This window comes from Callithrix jacchus, chromosome 7 (genome assembly GCF_049354715.1).
Source record: "Callithrix jacchus isolate 240 chromosome 7, calJac240_pri, whole genome shotgun sequence".
NCBI lineage: Eukaryota > Metazoa > Chordata > Mammalia > Primates > Cebidae > Callithrix > Callithrix jacchus.
The window spans coordinates 62,457,956-62,477,618 of record NC_133508.1 but is presented as its reverse complement, the minus strand read 5'-3'; the positions used below and the strand labels follow the sequence as shown (position 1 = coordinate 62,477,618).

General features: G+C 46.3%; 2 protein-coding genes and 1 pseudogene across 6 annotated transcripts in view; 2 read left to right on the top strand and 1 right to left on the bottom strand.

Moving 5' to 3' along the window:
• The window catches only part of AUNIP (aurora kinase A and ninein interacting protein), a 35,222-nt gene extending 31,820 nt beyond the window's left edge, over positions 1 to 3,402 (top strand). Inside the window, exons 2-3 of the mRNA XM_009000673.4 lie at positions 630 to 771; positions 2,368 to 3,402. Of these exons, the coding sequence (XP_008998921.1) occupies positions 630 to 771; positions 2,368 to 3,260 (1,035 nt within the window). The 3' untranslated portion in view covers positions 3,261 to 3,402. The remainder of the gene's footprint in view (positions 1 to 629; positions 772 to 2,367) is intronic.
• A 2,145-nt stretch (positions 3,403 to 5,547) lies between these two features.
• On the bottom strand, positions 5,548 to 19,056 carry MTFR1L (mitochondrial fission regulator 1 like). 4 transcript variants are annotated; one of them, XM_002750452.7, is made up of 7 exons: positions 18,973 to 19,056; positions 16,135 to 16,244; positions 15,526 to 15,630; positions 12,608 to 12,717; positions 12,193 to 12,404; positions 8,932 to 9,253; positions 5,548 to 6,559 (listed from the first exon to the last, which is right to left on the bottom strand). In XM_002750452.7, exons 2-7 carry the CDS (start codon positions 16,156 to 16,158, stop codon positions 6,454 to 6,456), a joined length of 879 nt encoding a protein of 292 aa, XP_002750498.1. In that variant the 5' UTR covers positions 16,159 to 16,244; positions 18,973 to 19,056; the 3' UTR covers positions 5,548 to 6,453. The 4 variants fall into 4 exon arrangements, with proteins under 4 accessions (XP_002750498.1, XP_008998918.1, XP_008998915.1 ...); XM_009000670.5 differs by having other exon boundaries at positions 8,932 to 9,144; XM_009000667.4 differs by having other exon boundaries at positions 19,000 to 19,056.
• On the top strand, positions 17,981 to 19,037 carry LOC144577189 (uncharacterized; annotated as a pseudogene). Its single transcript, XR_013520602.1, has 2 exons — positions 17,981 to 18,106; positions 18,255 to 19,037. The product of XR_013520602.1 is annotated as an uncharacterized LOC144577189 (transcript).
• Positions 19,057 to 19,663: the final 607 nt, after the last annotated feature.

The window sequence follows — 19,663 nt, the reverse complement described above, 5'->3', positions numbered from 1 at the left end:
CTGGTGCTGTTTCACTGCTGCTCCTCTTAATATTAGCCAACTGTTACTGAATGCTTTTTATGTGCCAGGAACTGTGTAAGCCTTTTATGTGAATAAATTTACTAAATGTTCATAACTGCCATATGGATAGGTACTCTTATTGTCCCCATTTCACACTTGAGAATAAGACAGAGATTAAGCAACTTGGAGAAGGTCACACAGCAAAGTGGCAGTGGCAGAACTGGGACTGATTCTTGTGCCATGCTCTTAACCACCACTGTGTGACTACTTAAAAGCTACTGAAAAATGCATCAACTGCTGCTGATGTAGAATCATTAATTATCCTTAAATATAAAAGAGCATTATCTCTGCCATCCCTTTAACAAATCTTGTTTGTTTAGACAGCCTGACTGATTTCCATAGAGAAGCAGAAAGATTGGGCTGTCATTGGAATATATGATTCCTGAGAAAAACACCGTCAGGATGGCAGGAAATGGAGATGATGTCCAGCACCAACTACCTGGCAAATAGGCTATATAAGTGGAGTACAAAGGATCTAGTGGGGTTCTTAAAGGGTCACTGGTGGGTACTGAATCTCTCCTGTCTTTTAATATTAATAGGCTCATTATTCTTTTTCTCTTTTTTCTCAGACACATTTAATTGAACCAGGCACCAAAATGTTAACACTCCTTCCTGAAGAAAGACAGACTAAGGTTTCTTTTAATCAAAGCAGAGCTCCATCTACAGGCATTTGCCAGAGAAGCATTGCTTCCTTCTTCACCTTGCAGCCAGGTATGGTGACCCATATGGGAATACTTCATTATCCAGAGCAAAAAATTGAGTGTGTTCATTTGTCCATGTTAGAACATATAAGAGAAATGGTGAAACCAGTGCATTGTGTTAAACGTAGCTGACCTATTAGAAGAGGTTATAAAACATAAGAAGTCATTGCCTTTTGAAAAGCAGTATATATATATGCTTTTACAAATATACTTTTCTGCTTCTGTTTTGTTCAGCTTAATATTAAATTTTTGTATTTGCTGACAGAGCAGTGAGGAGAGGTGTACTTGGGAGTTGGAGGTGCACTGGGGAATTGCCCTGCCATTAGTTAGGTGGTATGTATCTTGGCTGGGCCACAGTGGGTCCTCTATGTAAGGTTAATTGATAATTGATATTTTTGTGTGAAGCTTTTCAGATTAATGAAGATTCAAAGATGACTTTTCATAGAAAAGCTCACATAAAGTTGGTTTGTGTCTTATCCTTTGGCATTTCTTTGCTTACAGATCTCTGTTTGGGGAGCAGCTGACTCAGAGTAGGCTGGGCCTTAAACAGCAGGGCTCCTGCCACTTGGAGGGTGTTAGGAAGAGTGCTCTAATGCCGGGTGTGAGTCTCAGGATTGCTTTGCGTAAACATTCAAAATGCCCTCTTCCTCCTCCAAACAAAAATGTAAACACTCTTTTGCTTTATGTAACAAGGACAGATTTTAAAAAAAACAAAAAAACAAAAAAAAACACCTTTTTCTATTTACAAATTCTGGTGTATTTTATAGTCTTGAATTCTTAGGAAAAGCTGAGAATTCTCACAAAACCTAGTTTCTGTAGTATAATTCTTAGGGGAGAAGGAAAGAGGAAGTCAGTTATTCTGCTTTGTTTTTATAATTAGATCTTGATATAATTTGTGCCAAGTTGGGAATTCCATGTCCTTCATATTTGTCTTAAGGCAGAACAGAATCCACTCTATGCCCGATAAAATTAACAGGCCAAACACTAGTAGTTATTTTACTATTCTACCTACTGATTGACTTAGCATCCTAACCGTGTCTTCACTCCCTTTCCAATGAAATGCTTGGGAAGTGGAGAACCCATGTTTTTCACACTGTCACCAGAAAGTTTCTCAGAGTTGGATGGTTAATGTAATCTTTAAGACCTTACAAAACTAGCATGTGTTTTCCAATATCTAGGAATGTATATTTGGCCAGGATCACCATTTAGTAAAAACCACATTAAGTAAAAAAACAAAAGCAAAACTGATATGCCCTATATTAAACCCACAAATGAAAACTCAGCTGGTAAAGTAGGCTGTGGTCTGATTACATGCGATGTTTGACTTGATTTTATTTTGTTTTCTCTCTCTTTTTTTTTTTTTGATGTTTGACTTTATTAGGTAGATGATGGGAAGCATTCATGTATTTGAGTAGGGAATTTAAGATCTGATGTTTTAGAGATCATTAAAGAGAAACTGGCAAGGTTGAAAGCAGGAAGATTAGTTACAAAATTATGTGAAGAGTCTAAGACTCCTGCACTAGGTAGTAACAGTAGCTAGTATTGATTTCAGAAAAAGCTTAGGGCAGTTTTTCTGCAGAATAATATTTGTTCATTCCTGTTTTAGGAAAGACAAATGGTAGTGACCAGAAGAATGTTTCATCTCATACAGAAAGTCAAATCTCGTACAGAAAGTTCATCTCATACAGAAAGTCAAATGGACAGAAAGAGTCCAAGAAAAATGCTACCCAGCTGGACTGTCTGATCCCAGGCTTAGCACATGATTGCATGGCATCCCCGTTAGCCACTTCGACCACCGCAGACATCCAGGAAGCTGGACTTTCTCCTCAGTCCCTCCAGACTTCTGGCCACCACAGAATGAAAACCCCATTTTTGACTGAGCTGTCTTTGCTCCAGCCTGATACTCTAGACTGTGCTGGAGAGAGTAATGCCCCACTGGCTTTATCCTTCACTGAGGACTTGGAAAGTTCTTGTTTGCTGGACCAAAAGGAAGAAAAAGGGGATTCTGCCACGAAAAGGGAATGGCTTCATAGATCTAAGAAAAACTATCAGGGTATGGAGAAACATACCAAACTATCTGAGGAAAAATGCTGTCAGCCCTTAGGCAAGACTAAATTGGAAAGGAAGGTGTCTGCCACAGAAAACAGGCAGGCCCCTGTCCTCCTTCAAACCTACAGGGAATCCTGGAATGGAGAAAACATAGAATTAGTGAAACAAAGCCCTTGTCCTATTTCTCTGTTTTCCTGGGATAATGAAACGAATGACAAGGACTCCTGGAGTCAACTTTTCACTGAAGATTCTCAAGGCCAGCGGGTCATTGCCCACAACACTAGAGCTCCTTTTCAAGATGTAACCAATAACTGGAATCAGGACTTAGGGCCATTTCCTAACAGTCCTTGGGCTCAGTGCCAGGAGGATGGGCCAACTCAAAATCTGAAGCCTGATTTGCTCTTTACCCAGGACTCTGAAGGTAATCAAGTTATCAGGCACCAATTCTAAATGTTTTTATGAAGCTTTGTTTCTAAAAGTACCCTGAAATGACAGAGATGTAGGAAACTATAGTTGTGGGTGGAGAGAGGAGTGAGTTTGTTTAGTTGGGAAGGTGGCATGGGATAAAGTTGTCATTACTGAGCATCTTCTGTGTAAGTAAAGCAGGCAGTACCATTGTTAAGACAGTGGGACTGGCATCATGGCTTTCCCTCAGGAAGAAAGTAGCTGGTAAATTCCCTGAATGAGTCTATGATGAACACTGAGGCAGCACATTGTGTATTTATCCCTCCATGAAAGCACCTTTTACTCAGCCTGCACAGAGCCATCTCTTTGCCCTTCCAGATCCCTGACTGGGACCCTGCTTATGGATTTGTAAGCTTTCAATCTCTGGCTGTAATCTTACCCACTTCAACCTCTTGACCCTTTTTTTTTTTTTTGAGTGATTAGGCAAATCTCCCCACGACCCAGGTGTGGGGAGAAGAGAGGCAGAATGGGGTGCTAGTTTCTTATTTTATTTTTGTGGTAACTGTACAGCACTTTAAAGTTACATACTTTATGTTTAAATATCCCTCTTAAGCCTGAGCTGGCCAGGCGCAGTGGCTCACGCCTATAATCCCAGCACTTTGGGAGGCCGAGGTGGGCGGATCATGAGGTTACGAGATAGAGACCATCCTGGACAACATGGTTAAAACCCCATCTCTGTTAAAAATAAAAAAATTAGCTCAGCGTGGTGGCACATGCCTGTTATCCCAGCTACTAGGTGAAGCAAGAGAATCGCTTGAACCCAGGAGGTGGAGGTTGCTGTGAGCCAAGATTGCACTACTGCACTCCAGCCTGGTGACAGAAAGAGACTGTCTCAAAAAAAAGCCTCAGTTATATAACAATCTATATGTGACTAATGTTATCCTTTTCCCACAAGATGGGACAGAATCCCCTTTGTAAAACTATGAATCCAAATAAATGTTTACAAAGTGGTTCTTAAGATAATGAAACCGTTACAAATTTTATTTTTGAAAATGTAGTGTTGTAATAGTATATGCTGTCATTGCCGAGTCTGATCTGAACCAGTGTCTAGTTTGACCTGTCTTCTACCCAAGGCATTGTCCTTTGTTGTTAATGTGGTACCTAAGGGGCTTAAACAACCTCTAGGGGACAAATTTGCAGGTTATAAGATGGAACTGCTTTTTCTTTTTTTTTGAGACGGAGTTTCGCTCGTTACCCAGGCTGTAGTGCAACGGCGCAATCTCGGCTCACCACAACCCTCCACCTCCTGGGTTCAGGCAATTCTCCTGCCTCAGCCTCCTGAGTAGCTGGGATTACAGGGACACGCCACCATGCCCAGCTAATTTTTTGTATTTTTAGTAGAGACAGGGCTTCACCATGTTGACCAGGATGGTCTCGATCTCTTGACCTCATGATCCACCCACCTCAGCCTCCCAAAGTGCTGGGATTACAGGCGTGAGCCACCATGCCCGGCCTGCTTTTTTTTTTTTTTTTTAACTTAAATTTTTTAGTTTGTTTGAGACATGGTCTCGCTCTGTTGCCCAGGCTGGAGTGTAGTGGCATGAACACGGTTCACTGCATCTTGAACCTCTTAGGCGCAAGTGATTGTCCCACCTCAGCCTCCCAAGCAGCTGGAACTATAGGCACACGTCACCATGCCCAGCTAAATTTTAAATTACTTTGAGGTCTTGTTGCCCAGGCTGATCTTGAACTCCCAAAGTGCTGTGATTAGAGGTATGAGCCACTGTGGCTGGCCTAATTTAAATGTTGAATTCTACTTTTATCTTGTATGTCATCTTTCGGGTCATTTTCCTGAAAGAACTGCTTTTAAGATTGTATGGGACTGAGTGCAGTGGCTCATGTCTGTAATCTCAATGCTCTGGGAGACTGAGGTGGGAGGTTTGCTTGAGGCCAGGAGTTCGAGACCATCCTGGGCCACACAGCAAGACTCCATCTCTACAAAAAAATTTAAAAATGTCCTGGGTGTGGAGGTACACACCTGTAGTCCCAGAAGGTGGGGGGCTAGCTTGAGCCCAGGAGTTTAGAGGCTGCAGTTAGCTAATGATCTCACCACTACACTCTGGCCTAAGCATGACAGAGCTAGATCCAGTTTCTAAAAAAAAGAGTGTAGGGCAAAATCTCTACAGAAAGGGGGAAGAAACCCCCTAGAAGGGCAGGAAAGAGAAGAAGCCAGTAGCCTGTTTAACTTCATACACCTTAAAATTAACAATAATCCTATATCCCTGGAGGATACTGGGTAACCACAACTCAAAAGATGGACACAAGAAATGCATTCTCTCTCCAAATCCTTCCTTTAATGTCAGGTAGTACTTCAACCCAAACACACAAAGTATACATACCATAGAGAAAGGGACCTGAGGGCATCTGAGTCATGCATGGCGTGGTAGGTACAAACCTTGGCTCAACCCAAAGGAGCAGTCAAGGGCCTCGAAGAAAGACAATGGTATGCTCGTTCCCCCTCCTTTCTCTTTCCTACTGGGCTTAAAGTCAGTGGAAAAGAACGCTTTTAATCGGTGGAACTGATAAGGCCTCAGGGCCCTGGAGGGTAGACTTGGTTGTTCAGTAATATAAAATATCTTTAAGGAAAAAAACAGCCCAGGCTTCCCAGCAATAGACCATGTATCAGCTGGTTCAGCAGCCTGACCTCTACATCTAGACAAGGAAGTGAGGAGGGTGATTGCTGGGCATTGGTGTAGGTTTATGATGGAGCAGCATAAGATTTTCCGTGCCCTGTGAAATGTATACAAACAGAGCCCCTTACCCTCAGCCCTGCTCTGCTGCAAGGAAGCTGCTGAGAGTGAGTGACAGCTGGGCACAGTGTCTTGTGAGACCAATTATAGGGTCTAATGCAGTGAAGTAAATCAGTCATTTAGGACCTATTTTCACACAGGGGCAAGGAAAAACCAGAAACAACTTCTCTCCTACCCTTTAAACTGAGACACTTCATTCTGCACAATTACCTGTAACAAATGTCTCAGGTCAAATCATAGGCCTTAGCTTCTGCTAGGGTTTGAAGTCTGGGAAACATACAATCCAGTTCTTCTCTTTCAGTCCAAGCTCTAGCTTGTCAGCAAGATTGCTGACAATTTCTCCTTGAGAGGCAGAAAAATCTGCAGTGAGGAAGGCAGCTATTGAAGGTATTCCAGGAGCATGAGACTGAGTTTGCAGAGCTGAGGGTTCAGTTTCCTTTTCTACTGATATCTTCTTCCTTTAGAGCAAATTTCCTCCGTAGGACCTCAGAGATAAGCACAGCAGGGTCTTCCTCCTTCAATAAACTCCGGTTCCTAGAGGCACAATAACAGCTTGAGTACTTCTTCCTGGGTAGTGCTGTCTATCTTTGAATACATTATCTCATTGAATCCTCACACAATCTTAAGAGGTAGGTGCTACTACAATTCCCTTTCACAGATACAGAAATTGAAGCATAGGAAAGTTATACAAGTTGCCCAAGGTCAGTAGTCACTCAGCAAGTAAGTGGTGAATCCAGAGTTCAAAACCAAACTAGCTGGTTCCAGATCTCTTCTCTTAACTAGAATGCTTTACTAGTTCCTGAAATAGCTATAAAGTGTGGGTAAAGTAAAGGACCATCAATCTGTAAGAGCTGGCCTCTGGTGGCTAATAAGCTTCTGCTTCTGCCTTCTGGCCCTATGTTTTCATAGTAGCATTTCCCCAGGTCAGCAAGGGAAGTGACTGATGACTCTTGGCTATTCTGACCCTTAATAGTTCTGGAGAAAAGGTGTGTTTGGGATTTCCTACTACCCTGTCTCCCTTTCAGGGGAGATGATGTTTTTATAAGAGCCAGAATTAGAGCAAAACATTCACTTAAGAAACTCATGGGAACAAAACCAACTCCAAACTGAAGTCCAAATTATCAGATACATTATATAACAGGGTCCTAGATACCTGGAAAATAGTTGCTTGAAATCCTAGTGAACTTATATACGTGTATCCTCATGAAGGTGTTTGATTGGTGATTAAGCTAAATATAAAGGCCAAGACTGACTATTCAACATTCAAAGCAAAAACAAGACTGCATTTGGTTGGTGACATTTCTGAACCTTGCTGATTTCGGTACTTTCCCATTCTTATTCACTGACCCAGCTCCTGATGCAAGGACATAAGTGGGAGGAGGGGGCTGGCAGTAAAGGTCTTGAATCTAATTTGGTCCAAAAGGCAAATAAGAGACAGTTTTGAGAGTCAACAACTATAAAGCATTGTGTTCAGAAGAAAACAGCTCAGAAAAGACCAAAAGCAGCAGCAACTGAATTTGGGAATATAGAAGACCAAAGAGCAGGTGAGTATGACCAACCTGACTAGGGCCAGTGAAGGAATGTTAATGGTGATTTCCCAAATGGGTCAACTGCCAGGAAGCAATGAGAAAGTCATTTAGCCTGATCTAGTTTTCAGAAGAAAATGCGTCCTAGGAAACAAAAAGGGAACCAAGGCAAGTAACTTTCCCTTTAACAGGAACTTTATCAACTCAGGAGACCTCACTTCCAGTCCCTAAAACAATTTTTCATCTGCATTAACAAATAGAGCTGGCTGGGTGCAGTGGCTCACACCTGTAATCCCAGCACTTTGGGAGGCTGAAGTGGGCATATCACAAAGTCAAAAGATTGAGACCAGCCTGGCCAACATGATGAAACCTCATCTCTAGTAAAAATACAAAAATTAGGCATGGTGGTGTAGTCCCAGCTACTCGGGAGGCTGAGATAGGAGAATTGCTTGAACCCTGGAGGTGGAGGTTGCAGTGAGCTGAAATCATGCCACTGCACTCCAGCTGGGCAACAGAGTGCACTCCATCTCAAAAAAAAAAAAAAAAAGTCAAATACATCTGCACAAGCTCGGTGCTGGCTATCAAGGTCTAAATCTCAAATGCTCAGGAGCTTACATTCAAACCAAGTTCCTCTGGTATCTGGTGGTCCTGTGCAGCTGTTGAAACTACAATTCAGTTGTGGATTGTATGCACCCCACTATGCAATGGGATGACTCCCTGAGGCTTCTCTGCCAGATGAAGCTTTTCCCCAAAGTCCCTCATGCGCCATCGGAAAAACCTAGAGCTCCACTCCTTGGGGTTCTACTTTAGTAAGTTAAAGATGTATTTTTAACAAATCCAAGCAATTCTGATACACAGACAGGTTTAGGAACTCCTGGTGAGTCTCAAAAGCCTTGTTCTCAAATCATTGAATTTGCAGGATTTGCTTGCATAATGGACCACTGTATTTTAAAGCAGAAATCTCCAACTTATGAAATTCTCCTCCCACCAAAAAAGTCTACTAATTTGAGATAAGAAAACAAAACATAATGTCATGCAACCCATCACTTTGAAAGGTGGGGCATGGAGACACTGTCACTAGCAGTATAAGAAATGAAGTGGTAAAGCCACCGAGAACAGAAGTTGGATTAGATGAGCCTTCTTGTAAGATCCTTACTAGCCAAATATTTGGTTTGGGTGACCTAACCCAATAAATGTAAAGTGTTGCTCTTTCCTCAAACTGGGGCCTAAGACACTAGCAAGCAGGTAGTCAGGAAGCTTTATGAATGACATAACATACGGTACTACTAAGAACTTACTATTTAAGTATGTTGCATTAGATCATTGGCCATGGGTAACTCAGAGTAAATAGATCACCAGAGTTCCTCATCAGATACTTACAGATCTTGGCTCTGTTTCATCCGGTGAAAGTCCTTCAGGATACCCATCATGTCTGCAAAGCTGCTGGCCTTGGACAAAGAGATGCAGTCATCCTCTTCAGACGAACTGCAGGTAGCTTTGTGTTCTGGTTTGCAACATTCAGGGCTGGCAGAACAAAGCAGGGGGACTGATGGAAGCTCAGGAACCTCCACCTCTGTCTCCTCGGTGATGTCACTAATGACAAAGGAAGTTGTAGAGTGGAATGAGGATCCAAAACAAGGTAAGGGAGAAGAGACATTTGAACTTCCTGGAGATAAGAAATCTGGCGTTAATGAAGCCGAAGCTGAAAGAGAAAACAATAGGCATGGATGGACATTGGGGCCAGAACACAGTAGCAACATCTTCTCCCCACAGCCCTGCCTACTGAACATTCATTTCCTGGGCTGACACCATGACATTCTGGGAGAGCCAGGATGGTATCTCTGTAGCCAGTGGAGGGTCAGTCCACTATGCTGCTCACTCAGGGGCTCAGAAATATGTAGAAGCACTGGGCTTTTCCAGTGTTCCAAAAGGGCAAGAAAACCCAGCCCTAAAGGCCTTGGCTTTTAAAAGCTCCCATTCCACAATAGGTGTGGAGTGGTAGCCTTGTTACAGGCCAAAGCAGCAGTGACAGCGCTAAGGCCTGAATTTGTCCTTTTCTCTAACTAGGCTAGTGCTTTTGACTATGCTCCTTTGAATCTTACTATGAACTAGAAGACATGTTCTCAGCAAAACTAGAATGGTGACAGACCTCCCAACATTCCCAAATTTCAGTGAAGAGAATTTCCCAATTTCTACATTTCTACAAAACTAAAAATATTTTAAAACCACTAAATATACTAAAAACTGTTTCTAAAAAAAGTTACTTCTGCTTGTCTCTCGTATGACAGAAGTAGCCAAGAAATATAAATGGAAAGTTTCAGTGCAATTCTTCTAAATAAATGAAGATTTCAAAGAGTACCATGATTTTCATGTGTTCTACCAATTGGTAAGTTTCGGAACTATGACTTTGAGTCAATGCAGAGTGAAAAAATGAGGATGGGAGGAACATGAGGATAAGCCCTGAGCATCTTGGGACATATTGACCTGTTGGCTGTCCATGCCTCTGGTCAAGGCAGGCTTCCCATTCATTTCCAGTGGTTCTGCCTTAACTGCAGATAGAAAGCTGGAGGGGTGGGTTACAGGGCTTGTCTGCATAATGGACCCATTTTTTTTTGGAGACAGAGTCTTACTCTCGCCCAGGCTGGAGTGCAGTGGTGCAACCTCAGCTCACTGCAACCTCCGCCTCTCAGGTTCAAGTGAGTCTTGTGCCTCAGCCTCCCAATTAGCTGGGACTAATTTTTTAATTTTTTTGTAGAGACAGGGTTTCACCATGTTGGCCAGGCTGGTTTCAGACTCCTAACCTCAGGTGATCCACCTGCCTCACCCATTTAAAGTGTTGGGATTACAGGCGTGAGGCACTATGCCCCACCACTGTGTTTTAAGGTCGAAATCTCCAACTTTATGAAGCTTTCCTCCCACCAGAAAAGTCCAACAGTTTGAGATAAGAAAACATAACAACAAAACATAATGTCATGCAACTCCCCACTCTGCAGGGTGGGCCTTGGGGACACTGTCACTAGCAGTATGAGAACTGAAGTGGTAAAGCCACTTGTGATCCCTGGTAGAAACAAGGAAAGGAAAGATAGGTGCTTAAAAAGGGTAAGTCTCAGTGGTGGTGGCAGGAATGTTTATTTCTTGTATTGAAAATGAAGGCCAGGCATGGTGGCTTATGCTTGTAATCCTAGCATTTTGGAAGGCTGAAGCAGGTGGATTGCCTGAGCTCAGGAGTTCGACACCAGCCTGGGCAATGACGAAACCCTATCTCTACTAAAAATACAAAAAATTAGCTGTGTGTGGTGGCGTGTGCCTGTAATCCCAGCTACTCAGGAGGCTGAGGCATGAGAATTACTTGAACCCAGGAGGTGAGGGTTGCAGTGAGCCAAGATCGCACCACTGTACTCCAACCTGGATGACAGAATGAGACTCTGTTTCAAAAAACAAAGTCGGCTGGAAGCAGTGGCTCATGCCTATAATCCTAGCAGTTTGGAAGGCCAAGGCGGGTGGATTGCTTGAGGCCAGGAGTTCAAGACCAGCCTGACCAATATGGTGAAACCCCATCTCTACTAAAAATACAAAAATTGGCCAGGTGTGGTGGTGCACGCCTGTAATTCCAGCTACTCAGGAGGCTGAGGCACAAGAATTGCTTGAGCCTCGGAGGCACAGGTTGCAGTGAGCCAACACTGCTCCAGCCTGGGTGACAGAGCAAGGCCCAAGATCCTGTCCCCAAAAAAAGGAAAGCTGGCTGGGCTCAGTGACTCATGCCTATAATCCCAGCATTCTGAGAGGCCAAGGCGGGTGGATCATCTGAGGTCAGGAGTACAAGACCAGCCTGGCCAACATGGTGAAACCCGTCTCTACTAAAAATACAAAAATTAGCCAGGCCTGGTGGTGTACCCCTATAGTCCCAGCTACTTAGGAGGCTGAGGTAGGAGAACCCCTTTAACCCAGGAGGTGAAGGTTGCAGTGACCCGAGATTGTGCCACTGCACTCCAGCCTGGGTGACACAGCAAGACATTAAAAAAAAAAAAAAAAGGCTGGGCACGGTGACTCACGCCTGTAATCCCAGCACTTTGGAAGGCCAAGGCGGGCAGATCACGACATCAAGAGATCAAGACCATCCTGGCCAACATGGGGAAACACCATCTCTACTAAAAATACAAAAATTAGCTGGGCGTGGTGGTGTGCGCCTGTAGTCCCAGCTACTCAGGAGGCTGAGGCAGGACAATTGCTTGAACCTGGGAGGCAGAGGTTGTAGCGAGCCAAAATCCTGCCACTGTACTCCAGCCTGGCAACAAAGCAAGACTCTGTCTCAAAAAAAAAAAAAAAGGCAACTGTGGGCTTATGTAAGATGTGATCTTAAAGACACCTGGAAGAGAGTGTCAGTTTTTGTGGCTAAGGGAAGGACTCTGCCTGGGGTCACAAATTAAGTGAAGATTTTATTCCTAATCAAACCATTCAGCCCAAAATGGCTGGTAGAACCATCTAAGAGGCACTATAGGCTAGCCAGTTGTCAGTACAACCCCACAGCCTGGAACCTAAGTACCGCCAAACCAAGGACTACCATTTTCTTTACCCAGATCCTGCCCAAGAGCCAGGGGAAATGAACAGCCTATATTTTGGCCCTGGCACAGAGGTTCCTACCTGTATCAGCTGCCACTATCTTTGCAATCTGGCTGCGTAAGTGGCTCAGCTCATCCTGCAGCTCAGTGGTACGGCTTAGGGCTGGCAGAGCTGGCTTCTTCAGGGCCAGAAGCCTCTCCTCGGACCCACGCAGGTTGGGCACTGAGGCATTGCGCTGCATGACAATCAGAGGGCTGGGTTTCCAGGTGTGCCTCAGGGGGCGCGTATCACTCCTGGACGAGGAAAAACCAAGTAGGTCAGTTAGAGACAGCTAGCCAGTGTGCTCCTAAAATTCCTTCCCCCAATCCTATAAGAGTAGTACAGTAAGGTTCTGCTCCCGTCTGGGCCCACAGTTCTCATTCCTCTCTCCTTGCTGCCTGCCACCTCTCCTAAGACGTTCCCCATTCCTCAGCAGACCAGCTACTGCCTCAACTACCTGACCCGGGCATATGTCTCCTCTTCATCCGCAGCAATCCAGGCGATGTCGGCCAGGGTAGGGACTGGAGGCACATCTCTCAAACACAGGTCAGAGATGTTGGGCAGGGTCTATGGAGAAACAAATTTTATCAACATTTACTGATGCCATAAGCCCATCAAAAACTGCACAACACACAGAAGGGGTACCTAATCCAACACTGGGTGTCAAGAATGCTTCCTAGAGGGAACAGAAAGAAGCACTTAATAGAGGCCAGATGCTGGTCAGGCATGGGTCACACCTGTAATCCCAGCACTTTGGGAGGCTGAGGCAGGCAGAATGCTTGAGACCAAGAGTTTGAGATCAGCCTGGGCAACATGGCAAAACCCAACCTCTACCCAAAAAATACAAAAATTGGCTGGGTATGTTGGTGTACACTTGTAGTCCCAGCTACTCAGGAGGCTGAGGTGGGAGGATGGCTTGAACCTGGGAGGCAGAGGTTACACTGAGCTGAGATTCTACCACTGCACTCTAGCCTGGATGACAGAACCAGACTCTGTCTCAAAACAAGAGGTAAGATGCATGAGAGGAGAGTCTGTGGGATTGCAAACAGTTCTGTGTCTTCAATGGGATAGGCCTGAGTCACCTTTTAATAGAGATGGCTATTGTCGAAAACCATTGTGCCCTCTGGTGAAAATACAAGGTCATCAACAACCTGTTATATCAACAGAAAATTTTTCCTGACTAGCTCTTTATAATCCTGTATAGCTAATTGAGATCTACATTGTTACAGCAATGCTGTTTTAAACAAACCTGATAATTTGAATATATTTAGATTTAAATACAAAGAAATAATTATACAAAAGGAACCATAATAGGATTTCTTAAAATAGCTCCTCAACCCAAATGAGCAACAACCAAAGAGAGAATAAAGATGTTGTGTAAAGTGAAAAATTACAATTCAATCATGTTGACTGTAATTACAACAAAATAAAAAACATTCATCTAGGAAAAGAGAGGACTACACTAAGACATTAATAGTTATTGTATTATTACTGTATAATTATAGGTTATTTTCCTTTTCATAATTCAATATTTTCATATGCTTAAATTTAAAAAATGGTAAGAGTTCCTTAAATAATACTTAAGGTAATATAATAATAAATGTATATCAGGCTGGGCGTGGTGGCTCATGAGGTCAAGAGATCGAGACCATCCTGGTCAACATGGTAAAACCCCGTCTCTATAAAAATGCAAAAAAAAATTAGCTGGGTGTGGTGGCGCATGCCTGTAATCTCAGCTACTCAGGAGGCTGAGGCAGGAGAATAGCCTGAACCCAGGAGGCGGAGGTTGCGGTGAGCCGAGATCACACCATTGCACTCCAGCCTGAGTAACAAGAGTGAAACTCCGTCTCAAAAAAAATAAAAAATAAATAAATGCATATCTACACACAAGTAAAATTCAACTGTTTCTGCCACAAATTATTTGGTATGATAGATGGATCCAGGATTGATAGCTCCTGCATTTAGATAGGAAACCTGGGACTCACAGGAGTTAAGTGATACTCCAAGGTCACACACAGAGATGGACTTCCACTGACCCAGGAACTAGTGCTAAAATAGGGGAAGTCTCCATTTGTTTTCCTGATTAGTGCTGAATGCTCCTTTGCTCCTGGCAATTAAATGAGTAAATACATATAAAGTACTCAGCCAGTGCCTGACACATAGCAGTGTGCTCAGTAAATGTTAGTATTACCAATACTACTCACATATATTCCTGCTCTATGAGAGCCTGTGCCCTTGATTGTCTCTGCCCAGCATCTGGCCAAAGAACTAATGAGGGTATAGCCAAGTATGGGAGGAGCAGCCTCCATGGAGTCAGCCACACTCCCCCGGCTTTTTTTTTTTTTTTTTTTTTTTTTAAATGATTCTGAGGCAGCTAGGAACACTTCCTGCCCAGGACCTTTAGGCAATTACGGATAGCTAGCAATCTGAATAATGGGACAGCTTTTCCTGCCCCCTAACCCCAACACACGTCCATTACTAACCCTAATACCAACCCTGATACCTCTTCTAATTCCAGATCCAGTTCCTACAAAAACTTTGCTGTTTAGCATCTTTTATACAGATTTGGCTCCTTCATTTCTATTTCTACCTGGCCCCACATCCTTTTATGCACATATTTCTATCTTCTCTGTGTGGGTAGAAAGCAGAAGTATTTCTTTTGTGTCCCAGCTCCCCAAATGTACACATCTGAACCATACAGTCTGGAGCTGGTGCTTAGCCATTACCTCCTAGAGGGAGCCAGCTGGGACTAATAAATACTACTTAGCTTTCTACCACAGAAGGGAGCTCATTCCTAGACTAGGCAGGAATCTCTGGAATCTCTGCTGCAGCGTGGGTGCTAAAGGATCTCTAGACACAGAGGTAAGACCGAAGTACCCCAGTAAAGGATGCCCAGATTGGCCAGAAAGAGCAGGCTGAGGAATTATGGCCTCAGAGAAACACTAAAAATAGTGGAGCTGGGCATGGTGGCTTGTGCCCGTAATCCCTGCTACTAGGGAGGCTGAGGCAGGAGAACTGCTTGAGCCCAGGAGTTTAAGGCCTAGCCCAGGCAACATAGCGAGACCTCATCTCAAAAAATAATAAATAAAAATACTGGCTACATAGCCATTAGGGCTGGTGAAGAAAAGCAGAGTTCACTCAAACATCATAACACTCAGTGTCCCATGTGGGGACCTGCCAGGTTCCTTGTGATCACCGGTTTGTATGCAATCAGGACGGCACAGTGACCAGGATCTATTATAAGCACTTACTAAATATTTCATAACAAAATGAAAAGTGACCAGGAAACAACCTACTTTGGCAGTACCAAGGGGTTTGGGGCACAGAAGCAGCACTCTCTGAGCCTCTACTCTCCTGCCCTTCCAACATACTCACCTCAAAGGATGCCCGGGGACATGGCTTCAAGGGTAGGTTGGTCCCAATTCTTCTCACTACACTTCGAGCAGCCCCATGTGGCTTGTTTTGCCAGATTGGGATGGTCTGGACCAAAGAGAGAAAGACAGCCACAACCTCAGAGACTGAGTCCATCTACTGTCCCTGTCCTCTCCTCTCTAGCAGGGAGACTGAATTCCACAATCCTAGGTACAGGGCAGACTCGGGGGGTAAATCAACTCTTAACTATAGTGAGGGCAGGTTCCCCAGTTGCCAGCCTAACCCTGGCTAGCCACCCAAGGGGATACCTGCTGCTGCTCAGGCAATGTTGGGAGGGCCAGTGAAGGGGAGAGGAAATAGCTGGGTGTAGAGATAATCCAGGCTTTCCTTCCCTTCCTCTGTACAGAAAGGCAGACATACACTGACTCCTGAAGTGCCCCAGAATCATAACTGGTTCTTACGGTGAGGGAGTGAAAGGGTAGCCTTGTTCCAATTCCAGGCTTCTGGAGAAAGGAGGACTTAACTGGAGAGTATCAGAACCTTATAGAGTACTTCAGCAGGCCCAGCACCCAACCTTCCCCACCATACCCCTGCCCTAGGAATGCCCCTTACCACAGTGGCTTCCATTCCCGACATTTGGAGCAGCTCCTACACTTGAAAGACAAGGCAGCCACAGGGCAGCTCCGGAAGGCAGGAGGCGTGACTCCTTCATATCAGGCCATCTGGAGGAACACCAGATTTCCCTCTTGTGAAACAACCCTCACAGTGGGAACTCAATGGTCACCACACCAGCCCCACAAAACCAGGCCCTGCAGAGCCATGACTACCACCAAGGCTTCTCTGATGTTTCACAGGGGAGAAAACCAGCCCAAGAGGCTGCCCTCACCCAACACTTACTCTAAGTCCAGACTCTTAAAGGTTCTGTTCAAGATTTGTCTAGTGAGCTTGGCAAACCCAGGAGCCTTCCTAGGATCTAAGGTTTCCTGAGGCAAAACTTCTAAAGATGTAAATGGAACCCTTTGGTGGCTACAAAGCTTATAGAGCCGAAATGTAGGTCCTATCCACGCCCACAATTCATTTTGGAAGATGAGATGTAAAAGCACTGCTGGGCCCTTCCTTGCAAGGGGAGAGATCAGAGAGAACAGGAGAACAAACAGCAGCTCATGCCAATCTCAGTCTCTTGAGCTACAGACAAAAAGAGCCAAAAAGGTTTATCCTAGCTCAGCCACATTCTGGCTTTGTAGCTACAGGCAAATTATTTAACTTTTCTGAACGCTGGCTTTTCTATCTGGAAAAGGGGACAAGAAAAGCTGCCACTGGAGGCTACCTTAAGGGTCAATGAGTGAAATGGGTGTTTCTGAGTACTTAATGAACTGTTATAACACAGATCGGTGGGGTGACACCCTATCTGAGGGGTCACCTCACAGATAGGTGAGGTGACATCTGACTGCTCTTCACAGCAGTCCTTGCATGGTGAGCAGATGCAATCAGTGTGCTTGTTCATTCACTTGTTCATCAAACACCAACAGTACCCACTTGTGCCAGGCCCTGTGCTGGGCACCATAGGGACTATGGAAGGAGTAAGACACAGTCATACTCTCAAGGAACTCGCTGTCCAGCAGAGTGATAGGACATGAATACATACTTCTAGCAAAAGCTAAATATCACTAGGCAGGTAGCCAGATGAGGTCAGAGCTCCCGCCCTAGTGCTCTGTAATGAGCTTCCAGGGAGTAGGAAAAGAAGACAAAACAGCAAGAGCACAGGCCCAGCACAGGAAAGCGAAGGATATGTGAAGAGGAGCAGAGTATGATAAAGCTACAAAGTAGGGGTCAAGTCATGAGGCCTGGAGGAGAAGTCACTGGGGAACCCTGGACAGGCTCTGAACGGGGGACAGACTAGACTGACAAAGCAGCTCTTTCTGGAGACCTCCCGTGGAGGGTCTTCTACCCTTGGGAGAGGAGGTATCACTCGCTTTACGATACATATGGGGAAAGAAAGTTGGAGAGGAAAAGGCACTTCTCTCAGGTCACTCTGGTCATGCCAGTGGAAAGCACCCAAAACCTCGTCCAAGTCCTGCCATCTCCTGCGTGGGCTCCATCTCGGCTCAGTTCAATTTTTTAGAGTGTCTCTGTGTGCCAGGCTCTGTGCTGAATGTCAGTGCCAGCCACAAACTGCACTAACAGTATGTCTCTGTGTTTTTCACTTTCCTCTCTGACCTTATCTCCAAAGACCTAGCTGGGCCTAAATCTCACACACAGCCAGAGGAATCCTTCCCAAACACGCTGTTAATCACATGGCTAGTCCGTTTAAAACTGGCTTACTAGAGCCAACAGGATAAAATCCACAGTCAGGCCCAAACCCATCTTTCTCTGCCCTCTCTAGACCACACTCACTGAGCACCAAGGCCTGCACACTTCGCAACCAGCCTTCCTGCTCTCCCCTTGCTCTCCAGCCACAATGACGCTCAGCCCCCAACACCCCACCTCTGAGCCCTGCATCAAATACCAGCCCCGCTTCGCCGAGCTCATTCTTCATCATGCCTCAGAGCTCAGCTCAAGCATCACGTCCCTTTCCTACGACAGGGTCAGGTCCTTTCCTGTGCGCCCCGAGCACCCTGCCTGTCCCTCGGAGTGCTCGCAAGAGGAACTGGATAACTGTGATCCCCGCGCACAGCATGGTGTCTGCCTAGGACACAGCAAGCGCTTCAACACGCTGAAATAAACGAATCAAGGGGAACACCAACTCAGATGTCACTCCCGCCCCCAAGTGTCACTGGCTAGATCTTCCCCCGGTTCGCCGGCACCGGTGGGTCTTGCCATCTCCGTGCCCCGCAGCCCGCCTGAGGCTGCCGTTGCTGTCTGAGGACAGACGCCCCCCTCAGGAGAGCCGGAGCTCCCCCAGCGCAGGGCCCCGCTCAGCACTCCTGGTCCCGGGCGTCCCCACGGAAGCCTCCGTGCTCAGTGAAACTTTGCCGCGCACGGCAGCGGCCAGAGTCGGCGCGGACCCTCTTCCCACGCGGCCCGGCCCAGGGCGCGCCGCTCCCCCACCTCCCCGCGGCAGCTGCGCGGACCTGGGCCAAGGTCGGCCAAGTCCTCGCCGCCTGCCCAGAGGCCCTTGGACCCAGAGGCCCGGAACCCGAGTGCACGGAAGCCTCTGAGCTGCGGCCAGGTCTCAAAACAAGCAGCAGGGCAGCCCGGCCCGTCAAGCAGGGAGGCCGAAACTAGAAGCCTCAGATCTGGCTCGGTCACTATTTGGTGCGAGACTCCGACGAGCAACTGCCCTTCAGGGACTCAGTTTCCCCGGGGCCAAGTGAGGGGGACAGCAACGGTTCCCGCGAGAACTCGCGCGGGAACAGGAGACGCGGGCTCCACACAGCACCTGGCACGTAGACTACTAACGGGCTGGAAGGCCGCGCTCCCGCCTCCGCGCCACCCTAGAACCTTTCCTACCTCAGGCTCCAGCTCCGGGACTCTCACCTCACGGTCCCTCCTTCCACCGTGGGCCGCCCAGCCTCAACCACCCTCACTTCCGCTGATCCGCCCCCCGGAAGCGATCCTCCCTCCGCATCTGCGCACCGAGCCGCGCCTCCGCGCACCCTCGGGAGGCGGGTCCAGCCCGGGGACGAAGCGAGCGCAGCCCCTGAGTGGGCGGGGCGCTGGAGGCCGCACGCTCGGATCCCGAGGCCACGCCCCTCCCTCGAGGCCACGCCCCCGCAGAGGTTTGTGCCCCCGGGAAGAATTGGTGGCCTTTGCAGATCCCAGGGCCCGATTCGTCGCGTCCCCCACGTTTAGCCCCCATCCGACTTGACATCTGGAAGCCGAGGGCTATGTTGCTCAACCCCTAAAATATGTGGTGTATGCTGCTCCTACCCCCAGGGCAAACCAGAATCCCCACCCTGGCGTTCAAGCCCTGGGCCCCTTCCCAGTTCACCGTTCCCAGGCAAGGCCCTCTGCAAAGCCCCTCTCCAGCAAGAATGGGCAGAATGGGCCTCTTTCTCCTCTGACTCCTGCTCTCCAGCACTTTGCAGCTTTCTTCTATTTTAGCCTCCCCCCGCCCCCACCCCCACACGGTACATTCAGTGAGTTTGCTCATTAGATGGGTACGTTCATGCTCAAAGACCCCAGCGGCGCTGTAGGAAGA